This window comes from Culex pipiens, chromosome 2 (assembly GCF_016801865.2).
Source record: "Culex pipiens pallens isolate TS chromosome 2, TS_CPP_V2, whole genome shotgun sequence".
In the NCBI taxonomy this organism is placed as follows: Eukaryota; Metazoa; Arthropoda; class Insecta; order Diptera; family Culicidae; genus Culex; species Culex pipiens.
Window position 1 is genome coordinate 30,658,532 of NC_068938.1, and position 25,078 is coordinate 30,683,609.

A 25,078-nucleotide genomic window follows, 5' to 3' on the forward strand; every position below is an offset into this window, starting at 1 on the left:
TAGCACCTAAGAAAAATAGTAAATAAAGATTTATGTCGATCGAAACTTAGTATTGACAATGTACAAACCTAGAAATTTACTATTTAAAAAATTATAAAATAAGAAGTAAAGACACTTTCAACCGGAAAATAAATACTGAAAGCAATAGACAGTAAAGAACACTCGATCTCTAGCTAACCCAATAAGAGATAGTGAAAAGTAAAAGAAAAGTATTCACCAGAAGAAAAAGAAATATATGTACAAACTTTCTTCAACAAAGCCAATCTCTTGATCTTTAAATGCACTCAATTCCTTACCAGCGAAAAAAGAATAAACACTCACTCGCGCAAACTGGCCCTTTTTAATGAATATTTCGAGAAAACACGCTATAAAGCTACAAGAATTCTTCTCGAACTGCGTAGAAAGATTAGTGCGAAGCGTTTTTTTGTTTTGAGATACATTAAATGTTTACTCTTTCTAAATTCGCTAAAAGCTAAACTATTTGTTCACGATAGTTGGCGATAGCGCAAGCGCGTAAATCCTAAATCCGTTACATTACATGATAGTGGGTTTCTGTTTTTTTCATTTACGTTTGTTGTGTTAGTTTAGTAACTACTGTACAGAGTTTGTTGATTTGGTTGGTTTTTATATATGTACACAACACTACACTCTACGGTAATCTCGGGGGCTAGGAGGGAAGATGACAAAAGTGTGAGGGGTGGGAGTAGTTTTCTGTTAGTGGCTAGTAACTCTACAGGTGTGTCTGCAAGAAGAGAAAAAGAAACGGGTAAGTATGGTTTTGAGCTGAGATTAGGGGTAATTTGGGGTTTAGTAGCAATCAGAGTGGGTCATTTAATTTTGTTTTTTTTTTTAAACTTCCCCGCTTATACTACCTTATTATGCCAAGGTTTTTTTTTTAAATATAAACAGCATTATTGGGTTAAAATTTCAGATAAATTTGAATTATTTAGCTATTTATCATTTAATTAAATTCATTTTTTTGAGAAATCTATTCACCCAAACTTGAACAACCAAATCCTCTGAGAACTTTGTCAAAATAAAGTGATATTAACAATAATATTAGTGAACTTATCGGAATTGGACAGTTATTGAATCGATTCTTTAAATTAAATTTAAAAGATGTTTCATTTAAAAGTTTTTTTATGGACATTAACGATGGTTTATATTTAATTCAAATCCCAGTTCAGTCTTTTTCCAAAAATATTGCTACCAAATATAATTTTCGCTAAAATAATAAATAAGAATAAATAAGAACACATTATAAAAAGATTTTTCAATTTTTAAAGCGTTTTATTAATATTTTAGGCCGTTGCAAATATTTCTTGAAGTTTATGTCCCTCGGCTCTGACCAAAGTCGAGGGGGGGGCAAAAAAATAAAAAAATATAAAAATTGAAATAACAAGCCTAGGTTTTAACATTTGGATGAAAAAAGTGTTTTAAAATGCATTTTACAGGCGTACAGTTGCTTTCCAATCATTAGTTTTGAAAATATCGAGGTATTGACGGATTTTTTTTTTCGCAAAAAAAAAACTTTTCGTGGGACTGTACATTGATGTTTCATGAAAATTTAAAATGTTTTCAAAGGCGTTCAAACATGCTAAATATGATTATAAACGCGGGAAAATGCATTTTAACTGGTTTTCAGTTGATTAAACTTTAATTTTCATTAAAATTTTGAAGTTTTTCGAAAAAATATTTTTTTTGCCCCCTGATTATTCAGGCCAACTTTGAAGGGGGGGGCGACATAAACTTTGAAAAATATTTGCAACGGCCTTACTAATACAGTTCCAACAAAACGAGACACCTAACCAGAATCGTGAATTTTTATTTAGCTAATTTGATATTTTTTTTTACAGATATATATTTGAGGGTGAAGTTTTCCAGCTTTGGTGTCTTAAGAAGACATTGCACCAATCGGTGCAAATGGAAAGGGACAACTTTGGGTTTGGTAGAAAATTAGGGTGGTTCACGAGGAATGTGATTTTCAATTTCAATTCGGTTTTTATTGGCGAATAATCAAGATACAATCAGTTCTTTTGCAATTCATAACAGAGTTTTGGAGTTCCTTTCAGCTGTGTGTTGCATCATAATCCATTTTGGAACAATTATTTCTATAACTATGGCACTAACAAGAGCAAGAAAAATAAAAAAAAAACTTGCTAAAAAGGAATGTGATTTTAAAATTCTAACTTTTCAGGAATATGTTAGGAAATTTTTGTGTCTTCTAGAAAATTGAATTCTACTGCGCCTTTTCGAGATATTTAAGTTTTAATTTTGCATCTTTTTTACCTTGAAATGGCTGTAACTTTTGACCCTTAAGTCCAAATTGATCTTTAAAAAAAATGTCCATTTTTGGAGCTCTCAAGGTGCCCCGAACATCACTTTTCTCTAAAACTTAACCCAGAATTGCTAAGTTCACAAACGTGATTTTTAAAGGTTTGCTTAGGGACCATCCATAAACCACGTGGACCCTTTTTTGGTAATCTCAACCCTCCCTCTCCATCTTGGACAATTTCCATACAAAAAAAAACCAAGCCCCCCCCCTCCCCTAAAGTGTCCACGTGGTTTATGGATGGTCCCTTAGATGCTTTCTCTAAATCTGGTCGTAGAAGGCTTTGATTGCGAGAAATTTTTTTGTGTCTTCGACAAAGTTGCTTGCATTGGCAAGCCTAACAACTTTCTAGAAAACAAAAATAAATCCCAAAAATATTCATGAAAAGTTAGATTTTCAAAATCACCCTAATCGTGAACCACCCTAATTTTAAAGCAAACCTAAAGTTGTCCCTTTCCATTTGCAACAATTCTTCTGAAGACACCTGTTTTACATTTCGAGTTTTGTAGAAAAGTTACCTGTTGTCTCGGAATTAGTAAAATAGTTCCGATTGTCAAAATGCTTATCCGTCAAATGTTGATCCAGATTTTATGAATTTTTTGATTTGGATGATTTTTTGTGTTTTTTTTTCTGAGACCAAAGAAGTCATTTTGCATCATTAGTTCGTATATACAAGTTTTCATACAATGTGGTAGCTTTTATGCAATAATTTGTATCTTGAGGACGGATTTTTAAATCGATTTGGTGACTTAGGAAAAGTTGTTGGTATTGATTAGGCAGAAAAAATCGTTACACTCTTAAAATAAATACATTTTACAAGGATTGCACAAAATGATCAATTTTGAAAAATCTCATGTTTATTTTTAAATATGTTTTAAACTTCAAAAATGCCATCTGTTGAGCCATAGCATAAGATAGCATTCATTTGGCAGTGTTGGCATTTTTTAAAAAAAAATCATGATTTAAAAAAAAAAAATATCGAACAAAGTTTTCCTAGCCTCTGAATAAAAATATATATAAAGTTTTCAATTTAACCCAAACATTAGATATGGTCGGAAAAAAATGTTTTGGGATCATTTCAAACGTCAGCGTTGATTTTAAAATTTAGAAAGTATTTTTAGTCGAGAGATCAAGAAATTTCTCACACTTTGTACAACAGCAACCATTGGACCAATCTTCAACATCTTACATCTTTGAAGCAAATTTATAGAAAATGTTACGATCTCTTCGAAAAAAAAAGTATTTTTAGAGATGATGCTTGGTCATGACTTAAACAAGTAAAAGAAATGTTATCAACAAAAAACTATTTTTGGATGGCTATAACTTGAAAACAGTGCACGATATCGAAATCTATGTTGAGTACTTTTCGATAGCAAATTTGATTTTACATCTAAAAATAATGTAAACAATTTTTTTCGATTTTTTACATGTTTTTCGAACATGATGATTTTTCCGAAAAATTTGCATCACTGTCAACTGAATTTTGACTAACAACTCGATTCTGGTTCGATCTCGAGCCGGCTCGACTCGAGGCTCGAGCCAAAATTCTCAATGGGATAGCTCAATAGATGGCATTTTTTTTTTGTTTTTTTAAACATCCAAAAATAAAATTTTCCAAAAAGTTTTTTTTTTGCAAAATCCGACTTTTTATGTATGGACGAACTAATGATGCAAAATTATTTCTTTGGTCATAGAAAAATTACACAAAATTCATAAATTCTAAAAAATCGAAAAAAATTGCTCAATATTGAGCGAAATGCTCAAGGAAATAAACTATTATCCAAAAAGCTTCAGTTCGAATTTCTAAAAAAATGACCCACTCTTTTTTGCTGTTCTCAAAAGTATAAAAAAAACACAAACAATAACAGACAAAGGTTAGATATTATACCACCACGGAATAGAAGCGTCGTTATCACACGCACACACACAAATGAGTTCCCATATTAGACTTAGTTTTTTTTGCTAGATTTTTGTTTTCTTTATTTGGGTAGTTTTACAACCACTTGATACATTGAGATGCATGATATTTACTTTCTTAAATTGTTTGTTTGTTTTTTTCTGACCTTTGTTTCCCCTCTTGTTTTTTTTTTCATTATTTCGAACGAGGGCGCTTTTCTTCTTCTTTTAACGTTCCTGTGTGTGACAGCTTGTGAGGGTGTGGTGAGTTGGTGATTTTTCTTTCGATTTTGTATTTTCAACAAAGATATCGTGTTGTTGGCATCCTTGTTTCCACTTTGTTTTTTTTTGTTTGTTTTGTTTTGTTTATCGAATATTGCTTGTGGTGTTTTAGGAAAACAAAGACACTCCCGCGCTGAGATGCGCTGCGAGCGCGAACAAAAACATTGAAATTGTTCAACAGTTATTGCATCTGATTATGTGTATGTTTAATATATATAATATACTTTTTTGTTTTATTTGTTTGTCTACAACTTTTTTGTGTTTTTTTTTTCTCTTTTCTTTTCGTCACGTGATGAGGTTTTCAGTTTATTTTGGTTGTTTCTCGTAAAAGTACGCCTAACTATCTATTCGAATGAGAGTTTGATTTTAGTTGTTTTTCTCGGTCGACGGCGGAAACACAAACTGTTTTGCGTGTTTGTTTTGCTGGCGCTCACTCATCTCGTGTTTTGTGTTTTCTTCTCACCCCACCAGAAAATCCTGGTTTCTTATTTGTTCTGAATTGTGACAGTATAATTCACCTTTCTGTTTTTTGTCTTCTTTGCTTATGTTGCAGAGTATAATGAATGAAGCATAAATTCAACAAAAATTTACACTGATTAGTTAATGTTTCTTGTGTTTTTTTTTTCTGAATAAGAGTCCCTACGATTCGAGATACTATAATATGTATATTCTGAGAACTGGGTCCCGTTCGTGACCCTCATGCTTCATATTTCATAACTAACTTATTATTGTATCGTGTGTTTTTTATTCTGTTTACCTTTATTATTTGTAAATAATTCACTTACCTACTATGCATAGCGTTTTACCTCTGGTTTTCCCACCCCTTTCAAATTTGTTTTTATTGTAATGTCCTCCCACCGTTTCTTCCCCCTCTTGCTATCCCCAATTGTCCAAGTTGTTCGCTATAGCTCACTCTGTCAGCCGTTGGCAGCTCTGAAGCTGCCAGCCAGCTTTTTTCCTACACGTAGGCCGATTTATTTTGTTTTTCGCTATTTTGTTTCTTTCACACCAAACGCCACCTTTTATGTACATTTTTTTGATGATTCTTCGTTAGATTGCGTGATTCTCGTTTACCAGTCCTCTCCTAATGCCACCGTTGGGAATGAGTTTAGTACAACTTTTGCTTTGTTCTGTTTAGGTTTTGACACAATTTCTCGCAGCTCTGGCGCGGACTCGTTCGCATTCGATTTAGCAATGGTTTTGGTTGGATTAGAAAAATAAATGTTGCTGATTGCTTCCTGCAAATAAGCGTGCAGCTGGTGAAAGTTATTTTAAACTGCACAACGTAGCGAAAAATGCACTTTGAATAAGGAATAAGATGAATAAGGAACAAATATTTAATTTTGCAGGTTTCGTATGTATAGAAAATAATTTACCTCAAAACTTGATTTTTTTTATATGTTAAACACCGTAGTTTATGCTCTGTTGCCGAACGAAACTTTTTGACATTTTAAGTATAACGCATTTTAGTGTTTGTCAGCAAATAAACAATATTTTGGATTAATTTCGTTTAGAGAAAAATAACATAACATTTATAAATCAAAAAATAACAGCAACAGCATGAATACATGAACAAACAAATTTTAATTGTAGAAAAAATGTTAAGCCCTTCGAAAATTTTTTTTTTCCTTCATGACAATTTTTAAAATTGCAAAAATACTGAACAATTTTCAACAAATTTTACCATAAAATGCCTATAACATGAAAATAGTACACTTTATCAAAAAAATGTGTAAAGTCATTTTCGATTACAAATTTGTTTTTGCATCTGAAAATTGATTTTTTTTATTTAATTTGACAATTTTTTTCCAAAATTAAACACAATTCCCAATTTTTAGTATGAAATATCAAGTCAAATAAAAATATTGGGAAATTTGTGCTGTTTTGGCAGAAAAGTCCTAATCATATCTCACAACTTTGTCGAAGACACCAAATCGATCTAAACTCCCTTCTCGATATACAACTTTTTAGGGGAGAGTGGGGAGACTTGATCCCCTTTTTTTGTATCGCACATAACTCTGTCAATTTCTCACAAAACTATAAACTTTTTGCATGAATTAAAAGCTTAAACATTCATCTATGTTTGGCTAACAAGGGTATTTCATCAGATGAACTCTTCGAATCATGCCAAGCGTTTTAAAAAAATATTTTAAACCGGCATTTTAAAAATGTTAGGGGTAACTTGATCCCCCTTTCAACATTTTGAAGAAATCCTAAGCAAAATGTTTTTTATTCATCCAAACTTTTAATTTTCTATAAGTTACAGCAATTTCCCATAAAACTTGTACGTTTGTGTTCAAAATATAACAAGTTTAGTATGGGACCATCCATAAACCACGTGGACACTTTAGGGGGGGGGGGGGGTATGGCGATTGTCCACGCTCCATACAAAAAAGATTTTTTTTGTATGGACAATTGTCCACGAGGGGGGGTGGTTCGAGATTTCCAAAAAAGTGTCCACGTGGTTTGTGGATGGTCCCTATGTAAAATATTTAAAAACTTATAATATTATTTTTTAGACCAAAATTAAGCATGTTTACAAAAGCTGGAAATTATTGTTTACAAAACTTTTGAAAAAAGGTTCAAACTGCAGTAAGTTATGTACAACTAGACTAAAGGAAACTATGTATGAAAACCCAGCCTAATTAATTGATCTTGAGGCTGATTCCAGTGACTGTAAAAATGCAGGGATCAAGTCTCCCTAAACGCACTTTTATAAACAATTGAATAATAGTATGACGATAAATTTAACATCAAATGCGTAAGGTTTTTGGAGTTGATAAGTTTATCAAACAATTCATACATAAAAAATATTTTTTTGAATAATTTTTTTGTGTTTTCTATGCATATTAAAAAAAGAAAAAAAGATCTCTTGGAAGTTTTTTGCAGCTCGTTCTGAAAAATGTGTGTAACTCAATCTAAAAGCTAATTGTTTTACCCACATGGTGACGAGATACAGGCTTGGGATCAAGTGTCCCCGGGGATCAAGTCTCCCCACTCTCCCCTAAATATTCACTTGCACATGCGGTTATTGAAGATTTGAGCAAATCTCTATGAAATCGGCCGAATTCGTGCATTTTTGTTTTTTTTTCGATGTGGCTCAAACTTTGTGATGACCTTCCCTATTACCAATAAAGACATTTTCTGTTAAAAGTCTCCAAAATGGAAAATATGGATTTTTCAACCATTTCAAATATAAGGTAAGACATTTAAAATTTTGAAAATACTGTTTCGGAAAAGCGGGAAATTTCAAAAATGTTTCGATTTTGACATTGAAAATCTGATGAATGGTTTTCGAGTTAACGTCTAATGCAAAATAATGGGAAGACACTTAGAAAAACCTTTTTTAATCCGTTTTTTCAAGGCTGTTTTTCAGCATCTAATTGATTTTGAAATCCAAAAACAAGAATTGAAGAGAAAGTTTTCTCAGCTTTTCGAAAAAAGTAAAATTTTCAGAGATTTACTAAGATGAACACTATTTAAAAAAAATCAATAATATTCCTATTCTCATTCTAAATCAAGCTTATAATGGTTTTATCCTGAAAGTTAGAAATGTTATCAAAAAATTGGCATGTACTTTTCGATTGAAAACTTCTTTTGATATCAATACCGAAGTCAAAAATTTATGTTCTGTAAGATTTCCTTTTTTTCCAAAAATCAAAATATGGCGGAATTTTTGCCCGTACTCTTCTAAAACAAATCCAAAAATAAGAAAATCAGGATTTTGAAAAATTTACTGTTCGGCAAAAAAAATCAATTTTTTTCAAGTCAAAAAATCTTCGGTTTGATTGGTTTTGACGAGGCTTTTGACAAGCATTTTATAACACTCCATTATTTAAAAAAAATCTACAGTTTTTATTGAGTTTTTATTCCAATAAACATAATTTATTTTGTTGTTGGATGTTTTTAAAACAGAATCTTAACCATAATCACCTCATTCAAACATAAATTTATAACTTAATAACTTCACTATTAAATCTTGTCACCAAATGAAGAAATTGGATTTTCCGAAAATAAGTTGAAATTTTTGAGCTTTGTCCCTTCCAAGTTGTTGCAAATGGGAAGGGGTATATTTTGGATTGGTTAAAAATTAGGGTGGTTTACGATTTGAGGGATGAGGAAACTTAACTTTCCAGTAATATTTGTGGGATATTTTTCTCTTCTAGAAAGTTGATGTTAATGCTAATCCAAGAAAGTTTATTAAAGACACCACAGTTCTATCTCGCAATCTTGGCCTTCTACAACTATTTTTTATCAATATTAGAAGAGCAATCCCTTGAAAATCAGTGTTTGTACATAGCATGCAGGGTTATTGAAAAGTGATGTTCTTAGCACTTTAAGGTGAAACTGGACGTCGGCCATTAAAAAAACCATTGAAGAATTTTTGGAATTCCTCTTCTTCTTATTTTTTACCGTTTTATGAAAAAAAAAATCAAACGCATTGGATCATTTTAATTTCTGATATTTTTGATAAAAATCACTGAAAATTAGTTTTTCTGGCAAAATCGGACCAAAAAATAAAACTTATGCAAAAGAATGGTTTTTAGTCCTAAAAATTAAACTTTAGTTATATAAGTACTTTTAAGTTCAAGAAAGTCAATGCACCATAAAATTATATTTCTAGATGAAAAAATATTTTTTACTCATAAAATAATCGAAAAATCCCTTTGCCCCACTTACGGGGCAAAGGTACGCACTTCATTTTTTTAGAGCAATTGCCTGGTTCTCGAGATACAAGCGATTTGTGGTAAATCCTAGTACTACGTTTTGAAGGCAAGTGATAGGGGTACTTTTCGGTAAATAAGCCGATTCTGAAATATTGTATGGTCACTGGTTACAGAGTGATGGTCATTAGGTGCGTACCTTTGCCCCGCTCTACTCTACGTATTTTCGCGATTACAAACACATGATCAACATAATTACATTTTTGAACTCGAAAGAAAAAAAAACTCAAAAATATTCTTCCGCCCTTATTTTTGATTAATCCAAAAGTTGAATTTGAGGATGATTTGTTATTTAAAACCTTTTTTTTTTATTTTCGATCGCTTGAAAGCATCATTTTGCATCCAGTACAAATTTCTTCACCATTTTTCAAAAAGCATTTGAACCAAACAAAATCTCAAGGCATTTTTCGCTGCATTGTGCATTGTTTTTTTGTGTTACCGCGCAAACTGATTGTCCTCAAGCTAAAACCAAAAGTGCTCCCGAAAACCATTAAAAAAAAACAACCTAAAACACCCAACAGGAACCTTCTCTACTCACAAGATGTCCCCATTTCACGTACTGCCATCCATGTCGTTCACGGTTCTGGCGTGTTGTTCCTGTTCCGCTTCGCCGCCGGACGTGGGCCCAAAAGTTCTACTCAAACAATCGTTAAACTCATCTAGCTAAACGTTGAGAAATAAAATAAAAACAAAGGAAGGGGGGACGGGGGGATAGTGCTTAATTTTTTTTTGACTTAGCTTGTTTGTTTGTTTACTTGGTTGGTTTTAGTCTAGTCTCATCACAAATGTGGTGGTGGTGGTGATTTGTGGTTTTTGTATGTGTGGTTAAATACGGACGATTATAGATTATGTAACGAAAGCTCTCACGTTTTTTTTTTTTAGTTTGGGGTTTTGCTCAACAATTTTGCAACGACGTTTTTTTTTGTTAACACAAGTTTATGCAAACAGCGCGCGCATATGTATAAGTGTGTGCTCAAGCCGTAAGATAAATGGATAGACAGGGGTTGGGTAATGCACGAGTATAATCATAACTATGTGTCACTCTCACTTTTTAGTTCAAACTTCTTGCCTAGTTCGGGAATATGTCAACGTTTCACAATTGTAAGTCTTTTAATCCTCTTCTCATGAATCGTGGTTGTAACTTTGCGTGCTAAATTTTGATTTCATTCAACGAAACTCTTTCCTTCGCGTAAGTATTTTAATGGGGTCCTAAATACAACACTATATTCTAGTGTGAGGAGGGTAAATGCATTTACACGCTACGAGCTGGAGTAATGATATTATTCGCGAGATGAACTGTTGTTTTATTGTGAATTTTACTGTGATTTTTCGATTACTCTATAATATAGTATGTACAAAGTCGTAAAACTACATCAACTAAGTTGCATTGGTTTGCTTATTGAACGCGCCGATGATAGTAAGTACTCTTTTTGTTATATGTTTTCGTCTATACACGGGTGTAAGTTCTGAAGTTTTTTGAGATTTTTCCTTTGTATATACGAGATTTTTTTCTCTCTTTTTTTGTTTACTTATGAGTAATTCTCGCTGAAAGTGGACCACTATTTACACAAGGTGCTCAAAAATCAAATGCAATGTACTTTTCCAATAGCCCCCACCAAGTTATGAACGAAACCATGTTTGGTTGGTTGAATTTGTCCTCACCTCGGCGCCACGAAGCTAAAACATTTTTTTTAATTGGTAATTTTTTGACTTAGGCGCGCCTAAAAAATTGCTAATAACTTTGCAAAACTTAAACGAACCCTTGATGTTTAGGGGTGTTTTGGAAAGGAAATGGCCAGAGCTTTCGAATGAACTTGTCAGAAAAATACCGTTCCATACATTTTTTAGCCACAAAACACCAATGTATTTTTAAAAGTCATTTTTGAAGGCCGGCGCCCCGCTTTATCGAAAAACTGACAAATCCATTCGAAAGCTGAGACGATTTCACATAAAGGACCAATAAATCTAAGGTGTATGTTCCTCCTATCTTTTTTAATCTAATTTTGATTCTGCGAGCACAGCGCTCCGTTCGCATTTCGGGCCCCCAAAATGTTGCAATTTGCTGGCCCCATTTTAAGGTTTTGTCAAAAAATATAAGTGCTAACTTTTTAAATGATAGTTTATTGTCCAAGTATCGAAATGCACTTTCGATAATTTACCAATATTTATGTTTTTGGGTTCTTCCAGGCAATTTAATGTCGAAAAATTGTTTTTTTTTTTGCTTTTTTTGTAAAATGCTCACTTACAATTGGGTGGACTATTTTTCAGTAGAACTAATGAATGTAGCATGTAGGAAATTTCACTACGAACATTTTTCTCTAAAAGAAAACGTAATTTCGATACTCCAGTGCCAAGATATTTTAGTTTTAGTGAGAAAAAAAAGTGCCAATTTTACAAATTTCTCGGAATCAACAAGCACGGCCTATTATTTACATGCGGCATATGTTTTGGAGGCCAGAGTATGGTTTCTTATAGTTATTTTGGTCGCTGAATTCGGATCTGGAATCAAATTTCAGATTAACAGTGAACCGTGATATTTTAGCCACGCTCAAATGTTATTTGCGTGTATTCCCAATAGCCACTTAGGGATCGGCAGCCGAAGCCGCTAACCACCGCGCCACGAGGCCTCTCAAAACAATCAGAAGTTGAAAAAAAACAATCTCCATAAAAAATCCGTGAGTAAAATATCAATTAAAGGTGAGCGAAAGATGAAATATGACCGAATTCACTAGCGATCAAAATTACAGCATATTACCGCAAATAACTTTTGGGCGTGGCTCCAAATTTAACAGTTAATCTGAAATTTGATTCCAGATCCGAATTCAGCGACCAAAATAACTATAAGAAACCATACTCTGGCCTCCAAAACATATGCCGCATGTAAATAATAGGCCGTGCTTGTTGATTCCGAGAAATTTGTAAAATTGGCACTTTTTTTTCTCACTAAAACTAAAATATCTTGGCACTGGAGTATCGAAATTACGTTTTCTTTTAGAGAAAAATGTTCGTAGTGAAATTTCCTACATGCTACATTCATTAGTTCTACTGAAAAAAAGTCCACCCAATTGTAAGTGAGCATTTTACAAAAAAAGAAAAAAAAAACAATTTTTCGACATTAAATTGCCTGGAAGAACCCAAAAACATAAATATTGGTAAATTATCGAAAGTGCATTTCGATACTTGGACAATAAACTATCATTTAAAAAGTGAGCACTTATATTTTTTGACAAAACCTTAAAATGGGGCCAGCAAATTGCAACATTTTGGGGGCCCGAAATGCGAACGGAGCGCTGTGCTCGCAGTTTTTCGATAAAGCGGGGCGCCGGCCTTCAAAAATGACTTTTAAAAATACATTGGTGTTTTGTGGCTAAAAAATGTATGGAACGGTATTTTTCTGACAAGTTCATTCGAAAGCTCTGGCCATTTCCTTTCCAAAACACCCCTAAACATCAAGGGTTCGTTTAAGTTTTGCAAAGTTATTAGCAATTTTGTAGGCGCGCCTAAGTCAAAAAATTACCAATTAAAAAAATGTTTTAGCTTCGTGGCGCCGAGGTGAGGACAAATTCAACCAACCAAACATGGTTTCGTTCATAACTTGGTGGGGGCTATTGGAAAAGTACATTGCATTTGATTTTTGAGCACCTTGTGTAAATAGTGGTCCACTTTCATCGAGAATTACTCTTATCTAAGTAATTTCCTGATAACGAACGCTGGCTGTAGAGTACTAATTGTTCAGTTTTCTTTCTTCTTTTGGGTTGGCGATTTGTATTGAGTACCCCGTTTTCCCACCAGTTCACCGAATATATGATCATGAAACGGTCAATGATTTGGCCCTCACTTTCAGTTGTAATCGTAGTCTACTTGATATCTCAAGTTCTCCTGGTTGAGAAGGTTTAATGTTATTACCGTAATGCAAAAATCCATGATTTTTCGAAGTGATTGAAAGCGTGAAAAGACAGAAAAAGCAAGGGTTAGTGAAAGATGTTGTCGCGAGGAAAACCATTAGTAACAAGCCATGTTGTGATATAATCTTGATTGTACAGTAACTGAACGTCGATTTTTTTAGAAAAATAAACACAAAAATTCGATGTTAGTGATAGGGGCCATCCAAAAACGATGTAACACTTTAAGAAGGTGGAGGTTTGGCGATTGTCTACGCCGCAGGCAAAGTGCTTTTTTTTTGTGTGGACAATTTGTCCAAAAGAGGGAAAGGGAAGGGTGGGAAATATAAAAAAAATGTCCGCTTGATTAACGGATGGCCCTATAACAATTTATATAATTTGATGATGATACAATTACATCTTATTTGAAAAAGATAGCCTAAAATTTGTGATCCGGTCGATAAGAAGCACACATATTTTTTCACACAATCCAACTCTTTGGAAACAACAATGTCCAAAAGGGATTTAATCATTATTATTTAATTTTTATTATTGTCATTAAATGAAGTTGATAGGGTGCATGAATTTTCACAATTTCTCGAACATCGTAAAATTCGTGAAATTTCCGTGAAAACCCGTTATTTAGTAATTTTCTCAAATCAATGCATCAAAAAACAACCGAAATTTCATCCACAAAGCCTTTTTTAAGTTAATTTAATTAGTTTTCAATCGAAAAGTGTGATACACATTTGACATTTGAAATTTTTTTAGGAAAACAAAATAAATATTAACACTCAATTATTACAAAATTAACCAAAAAATTAATGCTCAGCATACCTCAATTTAAAAAAAATCGAGTTTTGAGTGCCCGGTTTATTGTTGATCATTTTAAGAGATCCAATTAAAGCACACAATCTTGTAAAGGTAACATTTAGAAGATGCTGTCGTCTTTCTCTGACTTTTTTTCCTACATTGACCGGAGGAGGAAGCAATATTAGGACATAGAATAAAAAAATATTGCTTCTTACAGAAGGGGCTGAAAATTGGAAAAGGATGGGCAAAATTATTGAGAAATCAGATTGCTATTTAGACTATCAACAATAGTTTATCAGCATTTCTTAGAAAACGTACTAAATTAAATTATATATTCATTTCATGTAGATACTAACAGTACCATTTTACTTTTAAGATTTAAGAATTTCAAAAAATATTTTTGATCTTTAAAATCCGGCCTTTTATAACATTTTAGATTTTGTCTGAGTTCCTTTTAATTTTCACGATATTTTATGATTCGGTTTGATTGTTCTCGTGGAAATTTCAAATTTCCGGCATGAAAAATCTATTATCATTGGTGTTATGTTTGTGCCAAAAAAAAAGCAAAAAATGTATGAATTAGCTGTTTTATGATCTGATTTAGAATACAATTAGGAAGATTTCTTTACGAATTATATAATTTTTGTCCCTCATTTTTTTGTTGCATAAAATTTTCCAGAAAATTCTAGTTATTTCAATCATTTTTCCTAGACAATACTGAAATTTTGTTATGATTTCTTATTCAATAAAATGTAATATACATTAAATAGATACAAATCAGAGAAAACTTTTCACCAATATCAGTCGAATATTGAAAAAAAAAATCTTGAAGTGAGAATGATTCTTTCCAAAAATTTTCAAGGATTGTTTTATTTTTATTATCATTAAACATAATCGAAATTATTTTGCAATTATGAAAAGCAGGCTGTTTCGTCACAGGAAAAGTAAATTTTTTCACAACGGGTTGCAACGAGTTGCTTACCATTTTTTTTTTTGCAATTATAAAAAACGCCTTCTGAATGGAATTTTATGTCTAAAATCCATGTGTTAAGCCAATTTACAGTTCAAAACGAAAAAATATTGAAAAATGTTACTTTTCGAAGCAGTGTTGAAAAGTTCAACTTTTCAGCACCCATTTTAGCACTGGTATTAATTTTCCATTCTGTTATTTTTGGTAGGGAAAAGTAGGCCATTTAGTTTCTCCAGAAGGAAAGGAAAAGTTGACAGTTTCACAGCAGAATTGCAAAAAAAATATCATTGGGACCTCTGCCAAATCAATTCCTTAATAATAATATTTTTTAATCTGCGAGAGCTAAGCAATATGTTGTGCCTGGAATGCCCTACTCTTTGACAAAAATCACATATTCTCGATTTTACCCCGATGTTTCGCTGATTTTATAAAATTTCCTACTTTTTATCCAGCATAAATCAAAAAGTATGAAATTCAACAATTAAAATCAACAATAAAAAAAAACAGCAGAAAAATTTTACGCTGATGAAAATAAAAATCATTTATTAGTTAGAGCAGTGGTTCTCAACCTTTATTGATCCTTTCTCCCTTGGCTATATTTCAAGAACTTCATTCCCCCCTTTAATATCCAACTAATTGGTATCATTGCACAATTGTCATAATTTTTGCATTAATGTTTGCAGAATAATTAAATTACAATATTTTTTTAAATAATAAATTACAAATACTTGAAGCATTTTTAATGGATTCAACGGAATGCAAAACCTCCCGAAAAATATTTGTTAAATATTTTTTTCTTTAAATGTTCATGTATGTACCAAATACAAATACATTTTTTATTTTATTTTATCAATCATAGACAGGTATCTTAACTCATTTTGTTTTAGAAGAAATGAAACAAAAATTAAGATGTTAATTGACTTTTACAGACATGATTATTTGAAACTGGTTTTTTTTTTTTCAAATTGGTGTAAATTATGTTCGGAAAAACTCGAATAAACGCAAAATCTCACAAACAAATTTTTTTAGAAACTGACCAGTTTAAAAAGAATTCAATTTTCATAAAATTACCTAAACCTAACAATTTTTTTTTATTTTCAAAAACTGCTTATGTGAAAGATTAAAACACATAATTTTAAAACACCTACAAAGATGAAATCTGAGTGTATAAATTGCTGTCGCATTGAAGCATTGAAGGTTCATAAAAAGAACAGATGAAGATTTTATTTAAAAAAAAAACGCATTGAATTTCTATTGCATCGTCAATTTAATTCATAACAGGACAAGTACACATTCCCGCCTTGGTATGATTTACGTTGTATCCGTGGATTTAAAAGTTATTTCTTCTCCCGCATGAATCTTATACATGGGGTCAATTTCAAGATGTTGCATTCCAAAACATTTTTTCATTTTTGATTAAAATTTTCTCGTAAAAAAAAGTCGAAATAATTGGCAACTTTGCTCAATAAGCCCAAAATAAGGACATCTACCATAATTCTAGTTCAAATTGGATGCAAATGAATAAGCTGTTATGCTCACGCATTGTCGATTCCCAAAACATTATGAGTTCATGAAATGTTGCACCTGAAAAAACCACAAAACGCCTGAGCAAAACGATTCGCACAAACAAACAACGCTGCAGCGGCTAAACGGGTGGTTTGAAGATGAATCAAACGAACGAAGGTGGTAGACATTATTTTTCCACACGCACCCACACACGAAAAAAACACACACACAAAATCGGCGGTGTTGAGCTTGAGTTAGCTACCTCTCTAATTTGCTTCGGAAAACAGTTTCCTAAACGCCTCCCGGAAGCTGCCCCTGGAAAACGAAATACAACCGAGCGTGGTATGGTCCACGGTCGTCACGGTATTCCGCTCGACCACGGCTTCCTCCTCCTCCTTTTTTTCCTCCTGCTGGAGAAGAACGTAAAATGACGATTTTTGAATTATACACCCGGAGTGTGATTGTTTGACGGGACGGCACGGGGGACAAAGCAGATCTCTTAGGAACTAAATGATGAGAGGAGTCGGGTTTTTTTTATTGGTTGTGTGATTTCTTGCTTTATTTTGTTTGATATTACAGAAATGAAGAGGATTACTCTTTTGACCCCTTTTTTGCGGAGGAATAGTTACTAATAAATTATTTATATATAGGTAAGATATAACTACATAACTTGCTGAGTAAAGAATGTCCTTTTTACTGACATATATAGTAATGATTGTGAATAGTTTGTTCTGTACTTTTGGATTAATCGACGACACTATTTCTAAACAGCGTTTTACAGCGTAATAATATGTTTGTTTTAACGTGGGGGGAAAATGTGGTTAACATGCGGCGTGACCTGTTCCCCGAGGGGAACAGGAGAATCTGCTATCTACAGACGTAACCCGGTTCACGCGATATCTCTGGTGTTTGTGTGTGTGCTACAAAGTAATTGAATGCTCGAGATTCCCATAGTTTTTGTTCTCCGTTTAAATCGTAACTACGTATCGATTATGTAGTATTTTTGCTCGCAAATTACAATTTTATACTTGTAAAGTCGTAAAAGAAGCAGCTTTTTATAAAGGGTAGCGCACAATAAACAGACAATAAATAAAAGAAAATTGCTGCTCTTTAAATACAATATTCTAAATCACAATGCGATTACTCGTTTCTAAATCTGCCAAATGAAAAGGGAAAAAATAAAGTGTCGAGTCTCACTCGTTGATTCTGAGCACGGCGGCCAGCGATCCGGAACTACCATCGAGCCCGTCAACCGACTCGATGGTCGTTACGGATGCCGGATGCGGCTGTGGCGACGGCGGCGGCGACGACGACGACGCAGAAGAACCGTGAACCACGGACGTCGACGAGCTCAACCGGGTCGTGACGACCGAAAGCTGTTCCGGTTCTCCCGCGCCGCCGCCTCCACCACCACCGGAACTGGTCGCCGTCTGTTCAATGCTCGAGCAGCTGCTGTTCTTGACGTAAATCAACTGTTTGTGCACCTTTTTGACGGCGAGCGCCGACGCGGACGCCACCGAGGACGCCGACGACGACGCCGAGTACAGGTGCGACGATTTGGAAAAGCTTACCATTTCGGAGGTGAGCGAGTTGAGGGCCTTCTCGACGGTCGGCTTGTGGCGGTCCCGGTCCGAGAGGGTCGTGTGCAGGGGAGACGAATGGCCTGAGAATGCTGCAATAGTTAAAAATCATTTAATTAAGACTCTCAACCCAGAAGCCAAGATGTTTTTACTCACTTCCGATATCACCGCTGGAGCTGGACTCGGTGAAGCTGGGCGTGCCCTCGGTCCAGGTCGGGGTCGAGCCCTCGACGGAGGCCGGCGGGGTCCACGCTAGGGCGCCCCGGGAGCCGTAATTGCTATTGGATGATGATTCGACTGCTAAATGACTTTCTAATCTTATTTCTGATATACTGTGGATTGAGAGTTTTTTGAAAAATTTCGAGCGGTTTTTTTTTCAGAGCACGGCATGCGGAATCGAATCGAAATGATAGGGATAGGGTTGAGAGAGAGAGAGAGAAGAATAAAATAAAATATTAGCGATGAAGAATATTTATGGAACAATACTAGCTATTTAAAACTGACGAAACAAAACATATTTGAAATAAAATCAAGTTGTAACTCGTTGAAAAGAGGTCATGCATAGCTATTACTGATATCGTAAATTTGCAGAATTTATGTTAACAAAAACAGAACAAAAAGTTCATTTATAATGGATTTTTAAACGATTTGTCAACGGATTGTGGTGGAGAAAATCCACTCGATCATTCTTTAGCAAAACAAGAGAAAACCATGATTTGCAATGCAAACATAATTTTTTTTTAAACTTCGTTTCAACTGGCAATGAAAAAGATGATGAACTAAAGGCAACCAAATTTATTCTTTATTTTTATGATTATATTTATTAACAAATTTTTACATATCTTTACACTTGATTACAGTTAATATTCTTTCAAAAAAATTAAAAATATTTAAAAATTCGGTTAAAAGATATTTTACGAAGTATCCTTGAATATTTGGTAAATTTTAATATTTAATGTTAAGAATCAATGTCGATTTATCGAAGTGTCAGTATTTGAATGTTTAAACTTTTTTTTCAAAGAAAAATCCAGTTTGATAACACTTTGTATTTTACCTCTTATTTTATAGGAATGTGTCTAGACAAACGCTTTTTAAATTTATTTGTAATAACTCAAACAAATTCTTATTAAATTGATCAAACCAATACAAATTTTAATTCAATTTGTCCCGTCAATTAAATAACATGTAACATGGATTTCTTTTTATGTTTTTTATACCCTTCAAGGGAATTAATAATTTCAGGGTGACCACTCAAATTCCCGACTTTTTCCTGACATTTCCAGAAACTCAAACAATAGGTATTTCTTATCTAAAGAATGATTTCAAACAAAAACTCTTTATGAAAAAAGTCAATATCAACCATCAAAGACTTATTCTAAATAAATTAAAAAAAATATTGGCAATTTTCGTAAAAACAGAAACATAACAACAAACTCCTAAAAAATGTTTAAAAAATGGAAGCACTCATTATTTTGATTAAGAGTAGAAACAAAAAACAATCAGTCAGTCAGTCAATCAGTCTTTGAAAAATAACCGAAAGGTTAACAATACTTTCAATTTCAATGTTTATTTTTAAATTTGGATAACGTATAGTTTTTGAATCTTCGTTTCAACTGGAAATGGCAAAAAGTTAAAGATAACAGAATAAAAAATTTTATTCTTCATTCCATTTTATTTGCAATCATAGAACGCTTTAAACATGATTATTGTTATTATTCTTTCGAAGAATTTAGAAAAATATCAAGGAATTCGTAAAAAAAAAGTTTTAAGCAGTTCCCTTATCAAGTTTGTAAAATTTGAAATTGATTTTTTGAATTAATGTTGATTTATCTAGCTGTCAGTATTTAACTGTTTCAATTTTTTCAATGAAAAATTAGTTTTGATATGGTTCCATGTTTTACCATTTATTTTAAGTGAAATGTTTCAGAGACATATTCTTTAAACATATTTGCAATAACTTAAATCAAAATTTCTTAGATTTATTTTATAGCAATTTCTGTACTTTTTCATGTTTCAAAACATAAAAAAGTTTTTCAGTTTTTTCATTCAGATTTTATTCAATATTTAAGTTTTCCGACAACTGAAAAGCATGCTTTATCTATAGTTATTTACCCATACTTACAAAAAAATCAAGGATATCATTTGGAAAAAAATATTTTAAATAACTTAATAAATTTAGTTAAACAATAATAAAATATAATGCAAATTTGTGTCAAATGCATCCTGTATTTATTTGTATTTTTATGCCTTAAAAAGCCTTTTCATTTTCAAATAGATTGAAAATGTAAAAGGAACCATAAATTTAATGTAAGTTATTAAAGAAGATTTTAGTGAATTTAATTCGAAAAATGTAAAACTAAATTTAAAAAATAATTTTCAAGCAAAGCAAGTATGCTCAGGATTCCCGACTTTTCCCAACTTTGTAATAAAAAATCACAAATACCCGACTTTTTCCCGTTTTTTTGCGGATTTTGGCGAATTCCCGACTTTTTCAATTTCCCGACTTGAGTGGCCACCATGTGATTTGTTCGAAAATTTTCTAAATGTGCATTACGAAATATTTTTTATATGCTAGAACTTTCAAATATTATTTTCATGTTCGCTATTTTGGTTATTTGCTCACTTCACACTTCGGTTCTGTAAACTGAAAGTAACCGAATTCGGTAAAACTTAACCAAATTTCATTAATGTAGTTCATTATTGTTTATTTTGATAAAATTTTGTTCATTTTGACAGATGGTTACCGATCTGAAATTAACCAATTTTTCAACTACCGAAGTCGGTAATAAAATCTTACTGTGTTGGATATTCGGCCAGGTTTTTGTTAAGTTTTACATTTTTCCAAATGTTTAACAAAATTTCAAAGCCGTCAGCCAATATTAACTGATTTTATTCAGCATTTGAAAATATGTAATATTCAACCAGACCAATATTAAAACTATATAACAAGCTACACATTTAGATTATTTTTACCGAATTCGGTAGTTGAAAAATCCGAATTATTACCGAATTTCGGTATTTTTTTAACGAATTCGGTAATTTTCAGTTTAATCGGAGCGTTTAGTACGGTATGTCCACGCATCCTTCCTCTCCGGTAGTTTCCGTGAAATGTGATCCGTTCTCAGAATCCTCTCTGCGGTAAACACAACGCAGTAGGGCTGACCTCTTCAATTTTTGTAATACATTTTCGGGTGTTCTCGGATGTTCTGCAATTATTAATATTGACAAGAAAAGTGCTTGGGGCATAATCTAATCACAAGACTTCCCAGCATGCTTTCATCGGACTGGCTGCGTTTGTGTTAGATTAAATAGATTAGATAAGAATTCGGTAATTTTTCAGTTTACTGTTCAGCAGTTAAAAATTCGGTAAACTTTACCGAATTTAGTAAAAAAAATCTAGAAGGACAATAATTTAAAAAAAAACAAAATCAGTTATTTATCATTGAAAAAACAAGATTTTTGAAAAAAGAATGAGTTATTTTTCGAACAACTCCCTGTTATTATTTTAAGTTATTATAAAAACTAATATAGGTAGCAAGTCTTGAACTTGAACTTTTCCAGTTATTTCCACCTGTTCGGGCAAAGTTGTCTATTCCGTCTAAGCCGAGGAAAACGTAAGGCGAATTAAAAAATGGATTAAAAGTTAGTCAGTTCTCAAAATAAAAGTTCAAACGAAAAAGCGTATATTTTGAAGGATTGCAACAATCAAACATAAATTTTGCAAAATTATTTTGGTAGATACCGCGTTATTTGTTTTTTTTTTCAACAATTAATAATTATGATGAAAAATTTAATGTCAATCAAACATAATAGCATAATATTTTAACTATCAATTCATACATAATAACATGCTTCAAAGATAAAATTTAAACTAAACCATTTACTCATCCTCGCAAAAGTTCCCTCATCACCCTTTCCCCTCCTTACCTTATTGAGTCTTCCTTGTAGTTATCACTCCGGCAGGAGGTGCTCCGCCGGTCAACCGTACCGCCTCCACCTTCTCCCCCGCCGCTCAGCCCATGGTGACGTCCGCCGCCGCCGCCATTCCCTCCGGTCTTATTATCGTCCGACGAGTGCCGATGACTACTGCTACCGTGCTCGGAGATATCGTCGAAAGCGGGAGGAGGGGTGGAAGAACAGGAAGGAGATGTGCCTAGCGATATACAACGGAAGAAGCGGTTTGATTTTTTTGTTTGAGTGGTTTGAAATTGATTTTTTTTTGGTGCAAAGTTTGTTTAAATGATATGAGAGTGCAAATGTTGAAATCAAGAGATAAAATACACAAAAATCAAGCTACAAAGACCGATATTTCAAGCGTTGAGGACAAAACTACCAAAAAAAAGTCGAGCGTCACTAGAGAGGACAGTGAGAGGAGACGCGCGCGGCACTCAGACGAACTCCCCTTCCAAGCTGAACTGGCTGAGGTAGCTCTCCAGGTTGTGATTTTCGTCCAGGGGAAGTCCGAGTCGTCGCAGGATGTCAACCGGAGGTTCTTCGCCATCGTCGTGAGGTTTTGGCTTGAGTCGCGCCAGAAAGCTGTCATTCTTGGACACTTTGACCGTCGGAACGACCGGTTCTGGGATGGACTTCATACGGACTTCGTTTTCGAGAATCTCTTGCTCAAGTTCTTGAATCTTGCGTTGAATTTCGTCCACGTTACGGACCTTTCCCATGGTTTGTTTTTGCTTCACCAGAACGTGCTTTCCAGCGGTTCCGTTGGCGACGGGCTTTCTAAATCGAGGACGATCAAGTGTCGAAGTCGGCGAGTCGAACATCTCCCGTCTGCAACGAACCACGTCCCGTAGTTTAGACAGCACCAGCTCGTCATTCAGCTCCTCCTCAAATTGCCCAACTCGTTCGGCCATCGGGACAAACTTCTCTCCGGCGTTGTTGTTGACCTCCTTCGTAACAACCGGCGCCGCCGCAAAACTGTTTCTTTTCACCACCGTCGTCGACGGAGGAGCCGCTTCGTTAAGTCCGGAGAACTTCCGAATCCGCTCCTGGATAGACTCTACCCGCTCAACTGAGGCTTGCTTCTCAAAGTTCTGAATCATCTTCTTGACGGAGGAGCAACTGTCGTTCAACCCGACGACCACCTTTTTCTGAGCGGGTTGTTCAACCTCCAAAACGGGATTCACAGCTTCCGCCACCTCCAGCCGGTCTCCGTTCTCGGACACCCGAAAGTCGTGGCTGCTCAACCAACAAACGACCTTGTTCGGCGATCGGGCGTAGTCGACGACCGGCGCGGGCAGTTCCGGTTTTGGCTTGGACGACGATCGCCTCACGACGCGCTTACCTGCGTAGAGATCGCAGATTACACATCTTTCATTATTGTGGTGTGTATTTGTTTGAGTGTAGATGTTGGTGTTCTAGCTGGACGCGGCCGCGATGGTTCTAGCGATAGTGAAGCTCTCTTCGCAGCCGTTGGTACAGCTCCCGAGACCTGTGACGGTTCAGTAAACTTCTCCAAACTTGCTCAACGCGGCAAAACGAAACAAAAAAAAATCATGCAAAAAAAACGAAAAAAAAAATACGAAACTCATGCAACAATCTCGATTCTACAGGAACATTTCCGGTTGGGAACATCTCGCACCTGCACTGGACCGTCCCCGGTGGCTGGACGAACTCGGCAGCGACCCCGTGCCGCCACCTCCTTTCATCCCCGCCTTGGTCATCTTGGGTGAGCCCCGCGGCGGAACCGGTGGCGGCACGCTGGCCTTCACAATGGCGGTTTTCTTCTTCAACGGAGGCATCGCCGCGGATCCCTTTCCCTTGCCGGTTCCACCAGCTGAGCCGCCAGCACCGTTGCTGCTCGACGATGTCGCGGTCGTTGCTGCCGTGCTGGACGCGGCGTCTAGGTCTAGGTTTTCAGCACCACGACGACGGGGGTTAGTGAGTTAGTGAACGGGAGACCCACACCACACCACACACACACCGGTGAGTTTTGCGAACAGGTTGGATTAGAGCAAGAGGGTTAGAGTATAGAGTTAGAGTTTGTGTGAAAAGCCAGCGAAACCGAGCGCAGCGCAATGCAGAGCAGGCGCACAGAGTTCGAAAGCGTTGAATATTATGTTTTTTACAGGGGGGTGTCAAGCAGGGTTCGAGGATTGCAATTCCGACTAATGGATCAAACTTTTTATTTTTTTTGTAAATAAAGGTTGTTTATTTCATAGTATAACTCTGCCAAAATGTACAATTATTAGGTTAGCAAAACCCAATCGGTGGTGGCATAACTTTATTTATGATTTTTCTCAAAGTCGAACCCAAAAAGCCCATAAATCGAAAGCGGAGCACCTCAAAAAATTATTGTACTTTTTTATTGCAAAATCGATGTCGTGAAAAATATTGTCCGGCAATTTTTTGCTAAAACTTCTCTATGGCTTAAATGATGCATGTTTTGGTCCTTTGGACAAATCCAAAAAAATATCGACTTTTAACGAATTTTGGGAATTGATTTTTATTTTTATTCAGTCTAAGGCCGATACAAATTTTATTCAAAGCTTATATTTTTGGCAGTGACTAAAGCCAGTTAAGAGGAAGGATGAAAAGATAAACTAAACTGCAAATAAACTACAAGCCATCATTTCAACATTTCAATGAAAAAAGTGTAAAAAAAATGCGTTTCAAACATTATTATTGTCAATAAAATCAAAATTCTGACTTTTTTTTTAGCCAGAAAAGACACTCAAACTTAATTTCAAATATTTTTTTTATTTTTTAGAATTTAAATTTTATTAAAAAGTTTCAGCATATAAAAAGATTTTAAAAATTTCAAAAAATTAAAAGTTTCTAAAAATATTTAGCTTTTCAAGAATAAAAAACATCAATTCAAAAAAATATATTCCAAATTTTTAATAAAATTTCAAAGATTTAAAACCAGAGTTCGGAAATTCACTCACGAGCAACTCAACCATGAGGAAAAAACTAAGTTACCTGCGAGTAAATTACTCAACACTCTCGGTGAGTGTGAGGGCCTTCCTCATTTATTCACAAAGAGGGCTTTGAAGGCCCACGAGGTCTATTTTAGAAAACAAATTTCGAGATGTCAAACTCTTTAGTAATTCGGAAATCACACAAATTTAGAAATTCTGAAT

The 25,078-nt window shown here is 34.3% G+C and overlaps 1 protein-coding gene across 16 annotated transcripts in view; it reads right to left on the reverse strand.

Annotated features, from left to right (window-relative positions):
- Window positions 1-419: 419 nt before the first annotated feature.
- The window catches only part of LOC120425291 (phosphatidylinositol 4-phosphate 5-kinase type-1 gamma), a 99,258-nt gene continuing 74,599 nt past the window's right edge, over window positions 420-25,078 (reverse strand). For 7 of the 16 annotated variants that reach the window (XM_039589746.2, XM_039589749.2, XM_039589742.2 and 4 more), the window contains 4 exons: window positions 23,578-23,844; window positions 21,912-22,137; window positions 18,141-18,316; window positions 17,336-18,076 (listed from right to left, as the gene is read on the reverse strand). In XM_039589746.2, the coding sequence (XP_039445680.1) occupies window positions 17,598-18,076; window positions 18,141-18,316; window positions 21,912-22,137; window positions 23,578-23,844 (1,148 nt within the window). In that variant the 3' untranslated portion in view covers window positions 17,336-17,597. Of the gene's footprint in view, window positions 743-9,772; window positions 9,898-12,913; window positions 13,114-16,666; window positions 16,815-17,335; window positions 18,077-18,140; window positions 18,317-21,911; window positions 22,138-23,577; window positions 23,845-25,078 lie in introns of those variants that run through there. The other 9 variants (XR_008211947.1, XM_039589753.2, XM_039589750.2 and 6 more) reach the window with 9 other exon arrangements.